Source organism: Drosophila rhopaloa, unplaced genomic scaffold, assembly GCF_018152115.1.
Source record: "Drosophila rhopaloa isolate 14029-0021.01 unplaced genomic scaffold, ASM1815211v1 contig_178, whole genome shotgun sequence".
Lineage (NCBI taxonomy): Eukaryota > Metazoa > Arthropoda > Insecta > Diptera > Drosophilidae > Drosophila > Drosophila rhopaloa.
Window position 1 is genome coordinate 7,960,198 of NW_025335059.1, and position 17,738 is coordinate 7,977,935.

A 17,738-nucleotide genomic window follows, 5' to 3' on the forward strand; every position below is an offset into this window, starting at 1 on the left:
TAAAATTATTAAGTTTTGTGAAAACTTTTAAAGCAAATGTCTTGATAAATACTTAGACTTAGATGAAAACAAAAAATAAAATCTATATTTAAACACAAGCATGGAATTTTTTTTATTTTTGATTATTTTCTTTGTCGAGCGTTGTTAAAAAGTTATTAAATGCTTTAACAGACTGCTGTATAAAATGTTAAGAACCTTATTAAATAATGAAATAAATTAATGTTCATGTTTTCTTCGAAAAACTTAAATGCTATTGGCTTAAAACAGATTTCGAAATATAACGGATTGTAAAATGTAATTTTTCATACAGAATACCGCTAATGTACAAATATATTTTAGCGATAGTATCGATTGAAACCAAAGCACGTATCAATGGTTTGATTATCGATAAATTATCTGCTCTAAAAATGCGGATCTCGCGGAAATAATTTTAGAAATTCTTATTAGTAATTTGCAATATATGATTTGTAAAATATAATTAATGCACAGGCAGGAACAGAGATGATTAGTGAGTGAAGCGGGGCAGTAGTTTGAGCCAACCTTGGTTAGTTAGCTCCACTTCCTCCGCTGGCAGCGGCGCACAGCAATCGATTTTTATTCGAGACGAATGTTGTGGAATTTCGCTGCCAGTTCCTCCCACACTTTAAACTCGGCGGCATTTAGCGCGGCGCAATGAAGGACGGCGGTCACATAACGCTCACACTATCGTCGGGATCAGCATCGGCGTCGGTGGACGAGCGGGGCAGGAAGAGTCTGCGGCGGGTGTGTACATGTGAAGCGGGGGACCTCTTTCCCCAAAGCATCAAATAAGACCCATCCTAATATCTATTTATATTTTATTCAGGCTTGGAATCAGCTGCCTCGTTGTCAGCGTAATCTCATTATTCTGGGAATAACCGCGTTCTGTGTCACAGTCTTGCTCTGCCTGAGCGGCGATCAGCTTCTGGCCGCCAGCCTGAAGGATGTGGACGAGAAGTCGATAGTGGCCCCTTATCAATTGCCCATGCCAAATCCGCACCATCACCCCGGAGTCGATAAGGACCTGCCAGAAGTCACAGCAGCGGAAGATAAGGGTCCACCCCGGGCAGAGGCTCTAAAAGATAAGGTGAATAGGCCCCCCCACATTATTGATAAGTACTCATGGACTAACGTTATTTGCCCATTAAGATAGTCCGGCGTATCAATTGAATTGCCTGCTGGCGTTTTGATTTATTGCCGACGCACTTCCAATGAAACTTTATAATGATATTTCAATATCAATCAATTTCAGTTGAATGAATTAATTGCCTACGGGGATGCGAACTCTGCTGAGAACGTGGTCCGTCTGCCTGAAACAGTGGTTGCCCAAGGACCACTGCAGGCCGTGGCACAACCTCCGCCGGAAGATAACAAAGATCAGGACATGGGAGGCATCGACATCCTAAATAATGTGGAGGAACCCATCATACAGGAGCCTAGAAAGCCGCTCGGCGAGCGCGAACAACTGGACGAGGCCATCAAGAGTCCACTGAATATGGGCGGTGTTAGCTTTAAGGAGCATCTGAAGAAGATTCAGCCCATCCTGGCCAAGGGGCAGCACTTCCATGGCGCCACCAACGAACGGCAGTCAGCTGTGGTGGCAGCCTTTAAGCACTCCTGGGCGGGCTACAAAAAGTACGCCTGGGGACACGACAACCTTAAGCCAATCTCGCAGTACTCCCACGAGTGGTTCGGTCTGGGTCTGACCATTGTGGATTCATTGGACACCATGTACATAATGGGACTGGATGATGGTGAGTTGGCAAAAAATCAAACTTTCACTTCTTTATAATATATGGATTTCATTGACTCGAAGTGTCATACAAACATATTTTAAATAACACTGGTCTTAAGCTAAACAAATATATGTAATTATATTTGCAAAAGTACTTTCTAATTGTTCTAATAATTGAAGCAGGTCTAAAATATAGATTTGGTTTACTTTTAAGAATACATGTTGATCTTTTGTGGCCGTTGTTCGCGTCTTTATGGTGAGCCAAGAGTATGTTTTAAGCAACAAATTTCTATACGATTTCTTCGTTCGAAACCTACTACTAGGTCGAGAAAACAGACAAAAATCTTGAAAAATTACAATCAGCTTCAAGTTGGGTTTAATTACGGGAAAATAGTGGTAATACTTTTTAGATGGGAAATATTTATTTAACCATTCAGTACAACTTTATATAATTATTTCTGTCTTACCCACAGAATTTAAAGAGGCACGCGACTGGGTGGAGAACTCACTGCGCTTCGATACTAAGCGGGATGTGAATCTCTTCGAGGTGACCATACGAGTCCTGGGCGGATTGCTGTCTGCATATCACCTGAGCGGTGACACAATGTTTCTGGCCAAAGCAGCGGAATTGGGCAACCGGTTATTGCCCGCCTTCCTATCGCCATCGAATATTCCATATTCGGATGTGAATCTCGGGGATCTGTCAGCACATTCGCCCAAGTGGTCACCAGATAGTTCCACTAGTGAGGTTACCACCATTCAGCTAGAGTTTCGTGATTTGAGTCGGTCCACAAACGTTTCCGTTTATGAACAGGTAAATAAATCGGATAAGAGACAAATAACGATTATAAAATAATTGACGTTTATCAGGTTGCTCACAAAGTAAACGAAAAGGTGCATGATCTGGATAAAAACCATGGGTTGGTGCCCATATTTATCAACGCCAACACTGGAACCTTCCGCAACTACGCCACCATTTCCCTTGGTGCGCGGGGGGATTCTTACTATGAGTACTTGCTCAAGCAGTGGATTCAGACTGGCCGTAAAGATAACGATAAGTAAGTATTTCAATTGTTATTAATAATAAAAGGGTTTGTAATGGGATAGCAAATTTTTAGGCCATAACTTATGAGAAAGATAAATGTTTAAACTAGCATTCGGCATCTTTTATTGCAAAGCAAGTTCTTGTCGATGTACCAACACAATTAATCAAGTCAGTTGTTTTGAACAACTGTGCAATCATTCGGTTATTTGATCACATAGGAAATTTTGTTAATTATTTATTTTACCCAACCTCTTTTTATTTCAGCCTTATTTTAGATTATATGCAAGCTATAGATGGAGTACTAACACAGTTGATGCGGCGCACTCCACGTGAGCACTGGGTATACATTGGCGAGCTGATCAATGGCAAAGACTTTAAACCGAAAATGGACCATCTTACGTGTTATTTGCCGGGCACTTTGATTCTGGGTCACCAGAACGGAATGCCAGACTCTCATCTAATACTCGCTAGGGATTTAATGGATACATGCTATCAGACCTACATGATGAATCCCACACACTTGGCGGCCGAGATTTCGTATTTTGCACTCACAGAAAAGGACGATCAGGACATTTATGTTAAGCCAAACGACGCGCATAACCTACTGCGCCCGGAATTTGTAGAGAGTCTTTATTACTTTTACTCTTTGACTGGCAATCGCACATACCAGGACATGGGGTGGACCATCTTCCAGGCGTTTGAGACTCACGCCAAAGTAAATGCGGGCTACACATCGATGGGAAATGTTAAGAACACACAGAACACGCGTCTGCGTGATCTAATGGAAAGCTTTTGGATGAGCGAGACCCTGAAGTACTTCTACCTGTTGTTTAGCGACGACCGCAAGGAAATCGATCTGGACCAATGGGTCTTTAATTCGGAGGGACATCCACTGCCGGTCTATCCGCTCAAGACTTAACTAGCGCCTAAGCGAAGCAACTAATAGGCAGCGCAACTCAGTTGCGCCAGCGAAACTAACTGGAAACCGAATAGTTTCGGCGCATTTAGGCTGCAACAATCGTTTAACTCGTATCCGTACTTTAGCGCAAATGCCAAATACTATGCTAAGCTCAGGATTAGGCCGAGCAAAGTTGGCCAATCGAATAAAGCAATGCCCATTGGGATGGATCGGTTTGTTTTGTGAGAACAAATTTAAAATGGTAGGGGCAAAAAGTTAATGTGTAATCAATTTTGAAAAATTTAGACCTCTTTTTAGAATCCTGGAAAATCTACCAACAAAAATGATTTAAATTGTTATGGCCAGAAATCTTAATTACCAACTAGCTTTAGACATTGTTAAATTCAATATTATAGCAACTGCATAATTTTTTGCCCCAGCGATTTGGAACTACAAAATCATCGACCCGTCCCATCTTACTATTCAAAATGTCATTTCAAAATCAGTAGTGGTCGTTTGTATCATATTCTATTTACTGATAACTGTTATTTTGTAATAATTTATTTCCTACTATAAGCACCTACTGTAACTTGATATTGGGCCATTGCTAACCCATCTCATTAGCCAATAGTAACAATCGAATCAGCCAGCGGGTTTTAACCTTGTAATCTCTTTTGTAGTTAAATATGTATGTTTATGTTAGCAAGATATTAGAAACTCAGTTGCACTCAGCACAAAGTCGATTTGTGCGTAATCTTAAAAGTACGGAATAAACGAATCTCACATGAAAATGTGCTAAGAGCATTTCTGATCCCATAAGCGTATTGAAAACAGAGCCGATAATAAAATGCAATAGTTTTTAAAATTGTATGGAATTTTCTTTATTTTCCTAAGAACATTTCACCCAGTACAAACGCAAATGCATGAACTTTGATTGCATTTCCTTTTATTTAGTTTCCGTTTTCAGTTGGGTTTTCGGTTTGTTGCGTTTCAGTGAGATTTATATTGAATCTTTTGTTTGTTTTGTTTTATGTACTTAATGTTTATGACGACTATGAATGGATGGGCTTAATAAACTATCAAATATTAAAGTTGTTTCCTTTGCTTTGCTGTCTCTCTCTCCCTATGCTGATGATGTTTAATTAAAACTCACATTGTTTGTTTAAAAATCTTTAGTTTTCTCTTTATGTTAAATTACATTTAGACACATTTAGCTGAACAATTCAAGTGACGACACTGCGCTTTGTTGTTGTGGAAAGGTGGTTGCGGGGGGGGCGACCGATTTGAGTTCTGAGTTTGATTTTGTTCTAAATACAACATAAAACAATTCTTATTAATAATCTATCAATAGATTTAAATTTATTCAGTTTTGGGTTGCCAACTTAAATTATGCTATTACATATACATTTTTACACGAAAGTTATTTGTCTTTGAATAATAACTAGAAAGTTTCAAAATAGAAATACAAGATCATGCAACTCAGACGGGACGCTGGACAGGTGGGAGTTTTGTTTTGAGGGGATGATGATGGGTTCAGGTTCAGGGGTCATGGATGGGTGGCCTGAATAAACGAAGCACATCTTAAAATATGGTACCTCTTGAAGTTTCCTTACAGACTACACGTAATACAAGCATTCCGTCCATGGTAGTACGTATCGTAGTAGGTGTGTTAGTGGTGGTATTAAAGTAGTAGTTAGTATTGTAATTGGTATGTAATTGATGCGTGGCGCCCGCCCTTCCCACGCCAAACATTTACAATTGGTTTCGCGACTGGCGATTCGTTTTGGATAAACTTCGTAGTAGCTTACTGAGTGTGGGTTTTTGTATAGACTTTAATCGTATTTATTATGTATGTTTACAAGCTAATCAGACATCTATATTTAAAACGTGGCACAAATCACAAGTCAGATTTGTCGCAAGATCAAGATACAATTGATACGATTCGTTAATTTGTTGTTTTTTTGTTTTCCTGTGGTTCCCATCTGCTTCTCGTTTCAATCGATCGGTTTAAGTGTATAAGATATTACATTAGATTCAATAATTTATAAATGTTTAAACTAAATTGGCTAAAATTGTGATTTTTGAACTGCTTTTGGTTTGCTTCGTAGTTTGCCATAGTTGGTACTCGTTAATCCCTAAGATCTTTGCATTTGCTTTCCAATGACACCCGTAGCTATGCCGAAATATTTTTACTCTCGAATTGAGCACGTCAATAGGTTGTTTTGTTTGTCTGTAATATCAGAAGCAGTCGTACGTAAAGCGCTTTAAATTATATCTCTTCTTTAAAAATGCTTAGCTATATATTATAATCTTGTTAGACAGTTCCTGGGCGCGAATGAAACTGCAGCATGCTCTAACTATTTACAAACTCTTTCGCAACGTAATGCGTAAATAAAAATATTGTATCTGGGGTTCTAAAAATTGATTGGATGCGGATAAATTGCTCTGTCTGATATTCCAACGACAACAAAATTGGCAACGTGGTTTTAATTGTTTCTCAGAATTGCTTCATGTAACTTAATTATGAATTATACAACCAATTCGTTTTGTTTCCTTATTTTTTGCGCGTGTTTCTCTTATCATTCTCTTGATTTTCTTACGTACTTTTCTTGGTTTCATTTGAATAAATTGTCTAGGGGCTTTCTCTTAGTTATTGTAGCTATATAATTATTAGATTAAGTTCCATTTAGTGTACCTCTGTGAGAAGCATTTGATGCTATTCGTCGTTTAGTTTTCAATTCACCACGTCAATTGCTTTCTTGGCTTTATTGGGGCTTTGTCTTATTATTGATGCCTTTAGTTTTATCCATCTCTCTTTCCCTTTCCCTTGTATTATGTAATTAGTAATCTGAGGGTTTTTCAAATATTGTACAAAACATTGGACTAAACAATACAAACAATAAGTAAAAACAATTTATACTAAGGTCTCAACTTAGGTCTAATAAAAGGTTGTACTCGGGGTAAAAACAATAACCAAGGACAACTAAGACGGGTATCTATACAATCAGGAAGTCATTATTATCAAACGTTTTTCACAAGGTGGTGGCATTAAACTCTAGTATCAGACTGTTTGAGGCATTTTCCGCTGCGGATGTCGCTGGGGCTCCAAGTCAGGAGGTCATAATCGACTTGACTGGATCGTCCAAGCCGCCTGCCACGCAGGCAAAGTCGTTCAGCTGTCCTAAATGTTGCGCCTGGGTCTGCGCCATGTTCTGGTGATGATGGTGCTGCAGGTGTGGCTGTTGCTGATGACTCTGCATCATTTGATGCTGTTGGTGGTGGTGCTCCAGCAGGATATTGCTGCTATTGTCCGCCACTCCACTAACAGCGGATCCTCCGCCACTTATCAGACAGTCGTTCATCTCTTCACCCAACTGGCGTCGTCTCTGAATGACCTGCTCCTGCTGGCAGCTGGGCAAATTTCCGCCCGCCTGCCGCTGATCGTCTAGCATGCTGTCCCCGAGGATCGAGCCCAGGGAGAACTGCAGCGAGTCGCCGCTATTCTGCAGGTTCAGGATACTATCGATGGCGCTGGCCACATGTCGACTGATGTCATCATCGTACTCGCCGCCGGCCACCACTGGTGCTCCGCCCATGTGGCTAACATGCATCTGTTGCTGGTGTTGTATCTGCTGCTGCAGACTATGCTGAAAGTGTTGCTGTTGCTGCTGCTGCTGGTCCATTATATTGGAATAGGCAAAGTTGTGTTGCTGCTGTGCCTGCTGTTGTTGCTGCTGCTCCATCAGCATTTGGGGGAATCCTGAGGGCAGCATATCCGGATCTAAGAGACCATGCTGAGGCACCTGGGCATGCTGTTGCTGCTGCGACGACATGGGCGATGAGGAGGATGATGAGGAAGCCGTGCATAGCCGTTTACTGCTGTTGTCATCTTCCATATCGCTGCCAGAACCCATCAGTTGGCTATCCCAACTCCGTTTCCGCGACTCTCCTCCGTTCACCAGATCGCCATTGCTGGTTCCGCTGGAAAGGAAGTCGCTGTAGTGCGCCTCCATGCTCTGCATCCAGCGAGGATTGTTGTTGCAGTTCAGTTCAATGTGATGCTGCTGCTGTGATGTTTGCTGCGGACCCGCATATTGCTGCTGCTGTTGCGGTGCCTGTTGTTGTGGTGCCTGGTGCATAAATGTGGCATCTGGCACCCACATGTTCATTTTACTCTTGTGGTTGGCTACCGGCGATTTCGAATCGCCAAAAATCTCGTCCAGGTTGGACTCAATGTCGTGGGCATCGCTGCTGCTTTTCACGTCTAGGTGAACGGGTGACTCCCCGAACATGGCCTCCAGTCGTGTCTCCACGGACTTTTGCACATCCGAGACGCTACTGAAGAACTCACTAATGGCAGGATGCTCGTTTTGCTGTTCCGCATCTAGGACCACCGGCTGTTCGCGTTGGCCGCTGCATGAGGACACAGTCTTGACGGGATTAGAACCAGTATGGTTTTCGCTGACGCAGCTGCTGTTGCTGCTGCTGGTTGTGCTCTGGTTGCTCTTGTCAATGCATCCGTTGGGGAACAGGTCCGCTATGTGATTGCTATTGGTCATCATGTTGTTTGAGTTGGAGTTGTCCAGGAAGTGGGACTGCTGTTGCGAGGACTGGCGATTGATAGATAGATGCTGCGGGTTGCCGTTAAGCTGTGGTTGCGGCTGCTGCATAGGATCATTATTCATGAGATTAAGCTCCTTTTGCAGGCAATACCACCCATCATCCTGATCAACAGGATCCACTCCGTTGCCTTTGATATGTTGCTGCTGCTGTTGTTGATCCATCAAATTTCTATCTTGGTAGCAACTCTCGACGCTTTTAGCCAACGCCGCTTTGTGCTCCACCTTCTTCATGATGAAGCTGGTGGTAAGCTCAGACTCGATATCGAAATTGTCGTAGTCCTTTTTGATATATTTCGAGGACTCTTTGTCCTGGCCCTCGCTTTTAACAGATCCATTTACTGAAGGTTCACACACTTCGTTGTTTTCCTCTTGCTTTACTGCAGATTGTTGCTGGGGCTGTGTCTTACTGAACGCTTTGTTCACATCAGCGCTTTTTTTCAGTAAATCAAACGTGTCCACCACGTCCGCTGATTGACCTGACTTGTCAACAGGTTCCTGTTTAATCTCCTCCTTCACTTTGGTCTCTGGCTGATGATCGCTTTCCAGTGTTGGTTTCTCGCAATTGTGCTCCTCCTTCAGCTGCTGTTCCAACTCCTTTTCAGCGGTGCGAATGTCGTTAATTTCACCTTTGAGGTCGTCGATCATCAGCTGTTGCATTTGAAGTAACTCTGAGGTGCGATGTGGGAGCTGAAAAAGATAACGAAAAAGTTAATATCGATTAAAGTTGTTTGCAAAACTATTACTTACCGTTGACTCCTGCATCAGTATTTCCTGGAACTTGCCATTCAACTGACGGAACTTGTCCTGGAAACCCAAAGCGGTGGATTCAAACTCCTCATCTTCATCAGAGGGCAAGTCCACATCGTTTTCGTGCATGCAATGGTACCTACAAAAGTAATATATTTTAGCAAGGTATTCACTTGATCTATATACCGCTCAATTTCTTACCTGATTAGCCTTTTAACCGCCTCATCCTTGGTGCGGAAGGGCTTTACGTAGTCTGGCTTCAGACAGCTTTCCTGGTCGACCTCGAGTTGGCGGACGAATCTGCGAAAATATTTGAGTTAATAACAAGTTCGATATTGCATTGCTATATCTGCAATCCAGTTGGCCGCTTTTCTTGAAATCGGCATTGTTCAACCAACTACTCACAAGGAGAGGCGTGCAATTTTCGGTTTCTGCGTTGGCATTTCATCCATTTTGTTCGGCAAATAAAGGGGCAGGCTGGGAATGGTCGGTAGTGTTGGCACTAGGGTTCCAATCGGTCCTGGCACCACTCCAACTCCTACTCCCATTGCAGAAGGTACTGGTGGCAGTATTGGTGTCGGTTGCTGCTGTAATTGCTGGTGCGGTTGCTGCTGTTGTGGCTGCAAGGGTGGCATCGGCAACATGTTGTTCACTTGCATCACAGAGTTGCTAGTAAGAGTGTTACTACTCATGCTGGTGTTGATCAGATTTGTGGAGCTGGCGAAGATCAGTGGTGGTGGTCCGCTTTTGTTAAGCAATGGCTGCTGCTGCTGTTGTGGTTGTTGGTGTTGCTGCTGTTGTTGCTGCTGGACAATTGGCAGCATATTTACTTTTTGTGGTAACATATTGATGCTTCCATTGGTTGGCTGTTGTTGCAATTGTTGTGGGTTTTGCTGCAGCTGTTGATTGTTTGCTTTGTTCCTGTTAGCCGGCTCTTTGGGTTTTATTAGAAGCTGCGTTTGCTGTTGTTCCTGTTGTGGTTTTGCTTGCGCCTGTTTTAGTTTGTTGCCTGCTTGCTGCTGCTGCTGTTGTTGGTGTTGCATGGGATATATGTGTATTCTCTGTGTTATATTCTGCTGGGCGTTAGGCGCCGCCGCCACTACAGTTGTTGCTCCTGATGCTGAGGTTGAAGAGTGATTGTTGGGCTGCACCACATTAGCGGGTACGATTGTCTTCAGTGGCTCAGGGGCCGTCGCCTGCAACTGTTGTTGTTGGTGCTGCACTGGCTGAGCCATTAGGCTAAAGCCTCCATTACCATTTGCCGTGGGCAACATACCCTCTGGAGTGGGAACCTCCTTGCCAGAGGCTAGAATACGGTGCTGCTCTGCAAAGAGCCGCTGCAGTGCCAGATTTATCTCCACATCGGTCATCGGTTTGTTGTAGGCGGCAATTGTCGCCGGATCAATTTCCGGGGAGACTGGCAGGAAGGCTGTCTTGTTCTGCAACTTGATTGTGAGGAACTGGATCTGCATTTGCACCTGCTTGAAGACCTGTTGCATCTGGGGCGTTAGTTGGATGGTCTGCACCCGCGACACAGTGTTCGGTTGCGGTTGCTGTGGTTTGGGAGCCTGCAACTGTTGTTGCTGCTGTGGCTGCAACTGCTGCTGTTGCTGCACTTGTTGGGGTGGCAGCTGCTGCATTTGGATTTGACTGACCCCAGGAGTAACAGATGGCGATGGCATTGGCGCAGGAGTAGCCACTGTGGTGGCCGTTAAACTAAAGCTCGTCCTTTGTTGCTGCTGTTGTTGCAATATCGCTGCCGTGCCCGTCGGTTGTTGCTGTTGCATGGGGACAGTTACACCCACCAATTTGGTGCCACTGGTCGTCTGGAAGGGCTGGATGCTGGCGCTCATTGTTGTCGTGGTGGTTGTTGTGCAACTAGAGCTGCCCACTACAATCATCTGCTTGCCACTGGCCACATTCGGTTGCACAATCTGCACCGGGTTATTGTTGGGCTTCTGCGAGAGGGGATCCAACTTTGGCATCGGCTTAACCACGCCTGCGTTCTTGAGATTGGCCAACTCTGAGGCATTGGTTGGCGTCGCCTTCGGTTTCCTCACCGGCTTCTTCTTGACCACCGCCCCTCCACCGGCTCCACTGGTGGCTGCCTTAGCCGGCTCCAGTTTCGCTTTGCTTTGATCTATTATCGGCGCCACATTGGCCACCTGCTTGGTCACCGTCGTGGTTGAGGAGGTGGTGCTAGTGGTGGTGGTCAATGTGCTACTGGCCGTTGTGGTAATGGCCAATCCATTGGTGACGGGCTGGATGGGATGCACGATCTGCTGCTGCGGTGGCTGAGGTCGCAGTGGCATAGAAAGTGTCATAGAAGACGAGGCCGGCGGATGCGGTTGCTGTTGTTGCTGTGCGGGCAGTGGATTCACATCGTTAAAATGGAGTTGTCCCAACTGCAGGCATTGGGCCAGTTGCTGGGCATTGATTCCAGCCGGAGCAATGAGCAATCGCTCCGTGGGTCCAATCGAAGCCGCCGTTTGACCTGCGCTCATGGCCGTGATCTGATTGGTCACACTGTTAAGACAGAACAACTGCTGCGTGCTGGGATCGATCGGCGGCAGGGCAATGTACCGCTGCTGTCCATTGTTGGCCAGTTGTGGAGCTGGCGCCGGAGATGGAATCGGAACGGAGATAGTTGCAGGTTGAGTGGGCAGGGTCACGGGCACAGTGACGGGTTGCATTTGGGGCTGCAATTGCGCAGGGATCATTGGCTGCTGCTGGATGAGAACCTGTGAGTTGAGTGGCAGCTGCGGAAACGATAGCACTTCGTTAGGTTTGGCGGGTATTGTGGCCGGTGGCTTCATCGTCGACATGGTCGTTGTAGTGCTGGTCATTACCCAGCATACTGCTGGCGGGATGTGCTCCCTGGCCCGATAATTTCCTATTGTTGGTCACTGCAATGGGAGAAGAATACATTTTTTTTAGTATTTCATCAAAACCTACAGTCAGTTATTCAAAGAAGTTATGTCTACTTACTTTTAACTTCTATTTTGGGAGCTGTTGAAACCTTGGCTAGCGACTGTTGCTGCTGCAGGATTGGCTGAGGTGGAGCCAGTGGCTGGGGGATTTGGATAACCTGTTGTTGCGGCTGCAGCATTGGCGTTGGGCTTGGCTTATTGGGATCCACTCGCGTCGGCTCATTGATGATGGTCACATTGGGCAGGGCACCTTTGAGCAGAGCCTGCAGAATGAGCTGCGACTGATGATCCTGGGGATTATTGGGATCATGCCGCAGGATCAACCGCTCGCATTGCTCCGACACGGTGAGCGTGAGACTCCCAGTGAGCTGAGGCACCAGGGCCGCAGCCGAGGCAGGAGATCCCACTGAAACCGATACATTGGCAGGCATTCCAGTTAACTGAGGTGGCAGAATCGTAGCTCCTCCGGCGGTTAAAGCAGGCGTCGGCGTTGACACCGATGGTTGGGATGCACTAGCTGTAGGCGGCGGAGGAGTGGCTTGTGGTATGGCCACCAGTTGCATCTGGCGTCCATCACTAGACAGCTTAAACCCAGTGGATTCCGTGCTGATCGTAGGCGCCACCGATGGCACCGTTGGCTGAAAGACCAACTGGGTTGATTGGCCAGCAGGTGCATGACTTCCAGCTCCCGGCGTTCCACCCATCACTGTAGCTCCCGGCGGCAGGATCGGCATAATCTGGATCTTGTTCTCCACCGCACTGCTTACTGGCATGGTGGACTGGTGATGATTATGCACCTGTGAGATCTGAATGTTGCCAATCTGACTTGGCACTGCCGTCGAAGTGCCGTGCGTCAGCATCAGCGTGGGATTGCTACTGGTCGACACTGGCGAGGGAGTGGTCAGCGTGATGGTGTTCACAGTGGTGGGCTGGCTGCTGTTTAGGATGGTACTAGTGCTGCTGCTGATGGTGGTGGTAGTGCCGCTGCTTGAGGAGATCAAGGTGCTGCCGCTGCTAGTTACTACTTCCGGTTTCTTGGCATTCCTCCGCACCGCCGGCTTCCTTCTAGGTCTTACTGCCGCCGTGGTGGACACCGGGTTGGAGTTGACTGGCGGAGTCGATGTGACAATGGGTGCCGGCGTTACCTGCGGCTGCAGCGTCATGCTGGGTAGACTGATGTTTATGGTGGGAGTGGCAGTAGTGGTCGCCTTAGCCGCCGCTGCAGCGGCTGCCGCCTGTTGCGCCAGATGTTGCTGGGCTTGCTTCTGAATTTCCTCTGCCGTGGGCAACCGAGGAGTGGATAGACCAAATGGCGGCACTGCTGCCTCCGCACTAGGATCGATCTTGATGAGGATATTTGGTATTTCGGTGGCTGATTCGTTTCCCGCCGCCTGGGACGCCGTGGAAGGCTGTAGTTGTTGGGACTGCGGAGCGGGAATGGTCAGGGTGAAGGGCAGACCATCGCTGCCGTTTTGGTTCGGTATGGAGATCATGATGTCACCGCTGCTGCTGCCCGTCGTCCCGGCTCCGCTAGCAGTCGCTTGAGCTGCCTGTGCTGGCTCTGATTCTGATGCTAATCCAGAATCCAGGCCCATTCCATAGTCCTCGTCGTCGTCATCGTCGCCGGTAATTCCGCAAAACTTCATCACATCGCCGAGATCCAGCTTGCCATTGCTACTCCGCTGGATGGTGGTTGGCGGTGGCGATGGCGTCTTGACGCGCAGAGTCTGTGGTGGCGTAGGCGTGGCAGCTATGGCTACTTTCTGGGGAGTTGGCGGCCTAACCTCAATGGGCACAACCGTCGGAGCGGCTGCAGGTGGAGTGGGAACTGGTGCCGGCGGCTGCTTCTTCTTGCGGGGTCGCGGCTTCTTCTTGGTTTCAGTGACAGTGGTCGCCTGGACAGATTGCTGGGCTTGCTGAACCTGGGATTGCGTTTGCTGCAGTTGATGCTGCAACTGCTGGATCTGGGCCTGTTGCTGTTGCAACTGTAGGATCTCCAGGCTAGACTGTTGCTGATGATTCATTCCTATAAAAAAAAAATTATTTCATTAGAAGAAAAGACAAATATAAATAAGCTGTATCCTTGTTAAAAATGACTATAAAAGTTTTCTTTGATTTTGAAATAATTCTAAATATTTATGGTTTTTCAAGAAAAGGCTATGCCAAATAGTACAAAAATGTTCAGAACAAAATGTTTTAACACCAAACAATAAAATATTAATAATAAATAATACATATTTTGTAAATAGAACTCACCAATCATATGCTGCGTTTGCTGTTGTCTTTCTTGTTGCTGCATCAAGGGCACCGGCGTGGGCTGACGTAATGGCTCCGGGGTGACTGACGAGGATTGCGTGAAGAGCTCCGTCGTGCTGGAAGCTCCTCCGCTATTTGTTCCTGGAGCCTGTGGGGTCTGAAAGGCGTTGGCTATCTGCTGGATGTGCGCCCCATTGAGCTGATTCAGATTGATGGTGGCTCCACCCAAACTCTGCTGCAGATGAGCTGGCAGTTGGGAAATGGCGGTAAGGCCATTGGGCATTTGGATTTGGGCCGCCGCCAGTTGAAGATTCTGCAGTTGTGCAGCCACACTCTGGCCGAGAAGCTGCGTGTTTAACGTGGCCGTCGTGGCAAACGGCTGAGATCGTGGCGCCTGCGCCTGTGCCTGTGCCTGAGCCTGGGCTAGTGCCGCATGGAGGCCTGTGAGCTGCGTGCCAGACTTGATGGCGCTCTGGAACTGACCCGCCGCCGTCTGATGGATTAGGTTCGCCTGCGAGGACACAATGAAGGTGGGCGCGGCAGCCAGCTGCATGGTCGCTCCATTGGTGCCCACTATCCGCAGCAGTTGTTGCTGCGCCGGCTGCGTCTGTAGTTGTGGCTGTCCCCGGGCATTCTGCTGGATGACCAGTGAGGGTGCGGTCGTCAGCTGGGGCGTGGGCGGACGCAGGATCAGCTGCACGCCCTGCGGATTCTGCTGCACCAGCACGGGCATTTGGTTGAGGAGCAATTGCTGCGGCTGATTGGTGGTGGCAGGTAGCAGGATCTGCTGCTGTTGTTGCTGGGTGGGATTGTTGGACTGGCCTGCTTGCTGTGGCGACTGTGAGATCTGTGCTCCTCCGGCCGTTGAACCCTTCTTCTGCTGCTGCATCTCCTGCTGCGGCTTGGGCAGGATTTGTTGCGGTGCCTTGCCGGTCTTGCCGGTGGGGATACCCGTGACAGCCGCATTGCTGACGAACCGATGCTGCTGCTGCTGCTGGAGAGGCTGTGCCTGCTGTTGATGCTGCTGTTGTTGCTGCTGTTGCTGCGGAGTGGTCGCTATAAGCTGGCCTTGCGGTCCCTGGATGAACTGGAAGACCTGCTGTGCCTGCTGCTGTTGCTGCGGCTGCTGCGAGATGGTGAACTGCTGCGGCAGCATCTGCATTTGTTGTGGCTGCGGAGTTGGAGGCTTAATCGCAGCCGCTGCAATGGCGCCGCTGGGACTCGGGATGGGACTGTCCGCTATCAGGGGACTGCTGCTCTGGTAGTGCTGGAACTGCTGTTGCTGCTGCCCCTTCTGGCCCTTCGTCGTACCTTTGGCGCTGCTGCCGACCACACTGCCGGCCGTGGCGAACGAGGTGGGCGTGCTGATGACAGTGGCATTGAACTGTCCATAGCCTCCGCCGCCGGCTGCCACCGCAGTCGCACTGCTGATCGAGGTGGGTGCAACGGCGCTGCTAAAGATCTGGTGACCCAGCTGTTGCTGCTGTTGTTGCTGCTGCTGCTGGGCGGCCCGCTTTGTGCCCTTCTGTAATGCAAAATCACATTTTATATTAATAATGATTTAAGTGTTAAATGCATAACTCCAGATCTTAGCTAGAAAAAGGTTATCTTAACACATGCCAATTCTTACCTTATTGAGCTGGATATTGTTCGACCCCACCAGAGTGGCATTCAGCTCATTCCCAATGGCATTGCTGTGCAGGGCGACTCCCACTCCGGAACTGCTCCCAGCTCCTACTCCGGCACTTAAGCCGACTCCAGTTCCTCCGGCGGCGGTGGCTATGAGGCCACCACTGGTCACGCCGATGACCGTCGTGGCAGCGGCCGGCGATTGTGAGGGGCTCGGCTGAAAGACGACGGTTCCAGCGTTGGGACTGCCATTGGTGAACTGGTGGATGGACTGTCTCCTGCCAGGCGTCGCCGCCTTGCGCTCCTACAAGTAAAAAGGTATATTAAGTAAAGGCATTCTAAAAAGGAAAGGTTATTTACGCTATTTTTTTAATATACATATGTATGTTTGTGCTTATCTAAGTATATCGGTTGTAATAATATAATTTTAAAGTTATCTTTAATATTTTTCATAATATCGTAAAGAACCAATTGTTATATATAAATTTGTTTACCCCATAATGAAATTAATAATAAGTTAACTTAATTTATACAATTCATAATCTACTACAAAGGTATTAGATTTCCCAATCGATTTAGGGATTCGTTCGTTAATTTTCGAACGTTTACTTTTTGGTTTTTTGTGCTGCATTTTTTCTCCGATTCTCGTCGAGATCAACTTACGTGTTCCTGGGGATTGCTGTTGGCGTTTACTTGACTTCCACCGGCTACGAGCACCACATCCTGTGGGAACGGCGAGAGCGATGGCGATGGTTGCAGACGAGGGCTAGCTGAGATCGATGGCGATGGACTGGGCGTCAGAAACGGACCCGGAGGAGACAATATTCCTGGAAGCGAAACAAAGCGAAAACGCAAGGGCGAAATTAATATTTGCTTACAAAATCGGGCACAAAGTTGACCCAAATATATATATATATATATAGTCTGAGTGTTTGAGTGTATATATGTAGTCATATCTGGAGCTGCAATCGTTTTTTGGTACGTGACCAAAGTGGCAACTGTCCTCGGGTTCTCCAAGTATCTCACACAGATAGCACTACCAGCAGCGCATCGCATCTCCCATAATTGTCCGCCATTTCACAAAGTTGTTTACTCTGCCCCTTGGCCCTACTTTTTGTTCCCCTTTGTGCATACAAAAGCGAGGCAACTTAGCACATTTTCAAACACCAGCTGAGAGCCCCCACTTACACAGCGACACACGAGCCCCGAACACAGATACAATTTGGTTTTGGGCCAGAACCAGTTTCATTTCGAGAGTTCTTTGCACTTCTTCATCTCGAGTATCTGTTTCTCTCACACTCTTCTTTTGTTCAAATTTTGGCCTTTCTGAGGGGCCCAATACTACTGCTCCGCTTTCAGCTCTCAAAATATTGGCCAAAGGCATGGGCAATCTGGAAAGGCATTTAATTCAATTGGGAGCTCGCTTTCAGCAGCTCCCGAAGCGTCGATGGGAAAGTGTGGAGCGAGCCAGCTTAGATGAACGTAATCCACCGGATATGTTCATTTTATGCCTTTGCGGATCCATTTAAATTTATTAAATTATGCCTTTTGTCCAGTGCATTACAATATGGTTCAATAATTCGCTACTTTGACCAAGTAAATTGTATTAAACCCTTCTCGAAGCTTCGTTCGGAGCTTCCCAGGAATAATTTGCATATATTGCTGCAGATGGAAAACGATAAGTGGGGGGAGGGAAAAGCAGGGCAGAAAGGATGTGGGGGCAGGCAGCAGATGCAAGTGAAGAGCTCAAGAAATGAGGAGTAAAAGGGAATATAATACTCAAACGTTAACAACCCGCCTCCAAGTTGCGTTCGTTAATACCCTTATGTAACAGTTGAGGAAGCTTTAGCGGAGAGCA

General features: G+C 46.9%; 2 protein-coding genes across 2 annotated transcripts in view; one reads left to right on the forward strand and one right to left on the reverse strand.

Annotated features, from left to right (window-relative positions):
* Positions 1–376: 376 nt before the first annotated feature.
* Positions 377–4,566, forward strand: LOC108050263 (endoplasmic reticulum mannosyl-oligosaccharide 1,2-alpha-mannosidase). Its single transcript, XM_017131842.2, has 6 exons — positions 377–762; positions 845–1,105; positions 1,271–1,772; positions 2,227–2,567; positions 2,624–2,811; positions 3,063–4,566. Exons 1-6 carry the CDS (start codon positions 673–675, stop codon positions 3,715–3,717), a joined length of 2,037 nt encoding a protein of 678 aa, XP_016987331.1. The 5' UTR covers positions 377–672; the 3' UTR covers positions 3,718–4,566.
* Positions 4,567–4,620: 54 nt separating this feature from the next.
* The window catches only part of LOC108050261 (nuclear receptor coactivator 6), a 47,496-nt gene continuing 34,378 nt past the window's right edge, over positions 4,621–17,738 (reverse strand). Inside the window, 9 exon segments of the mRNA XM_044459119.1 lie at positions 4,621–9,005; positions 9,066–9,204; positions 9,267–9,365; positions 9,471–11,911; positions 11,913–11,971; positions 12,054–14,021; positions 14,252–15,776; positions 15,882–16,184; positions 16,544–16,707. Coding sequence (XP_044315054.1) covers positions 6,729–9,005; positions 9,066–9,204; positions 9,267–9,365; positions 9,471–11,911; positions 11,913–11,971; positions 12,054–14,021; positions 14,252–15,776; positions 15,882–16,184; positions 16,544–16,707 — 8,975 coding nt within the window. The 3' untranslated portion in view covers positions 4,621–6,728.

What these genes read in the sequence shown, in the direction of transcription:
- LOC108050263 (XM_017131842.2), top strand. Translation starts at nt 673, where the DNA reads ATGAAGGACGGCGGTCACATAACGCTCACACTATCGTCGGGATCAGCA. An exon ending in GCAGGAAGAGTCTGCGGCGG is followed by an intron (nt 763 to 844) that starts GTGTGTACATGT and finishes TATTTTATTCAG; the next exon opens with GCTTGGAATCAGCTGCCTCG. An exon ending in CATAATGGGACTGGATGATG is followed by an intron (nt 1,773 to 2,226) that starts GTGAGTTGGCAA and finishes TCTTACCCACAG; the next exon opens with AATTTAAAGAGGCACGCGAC.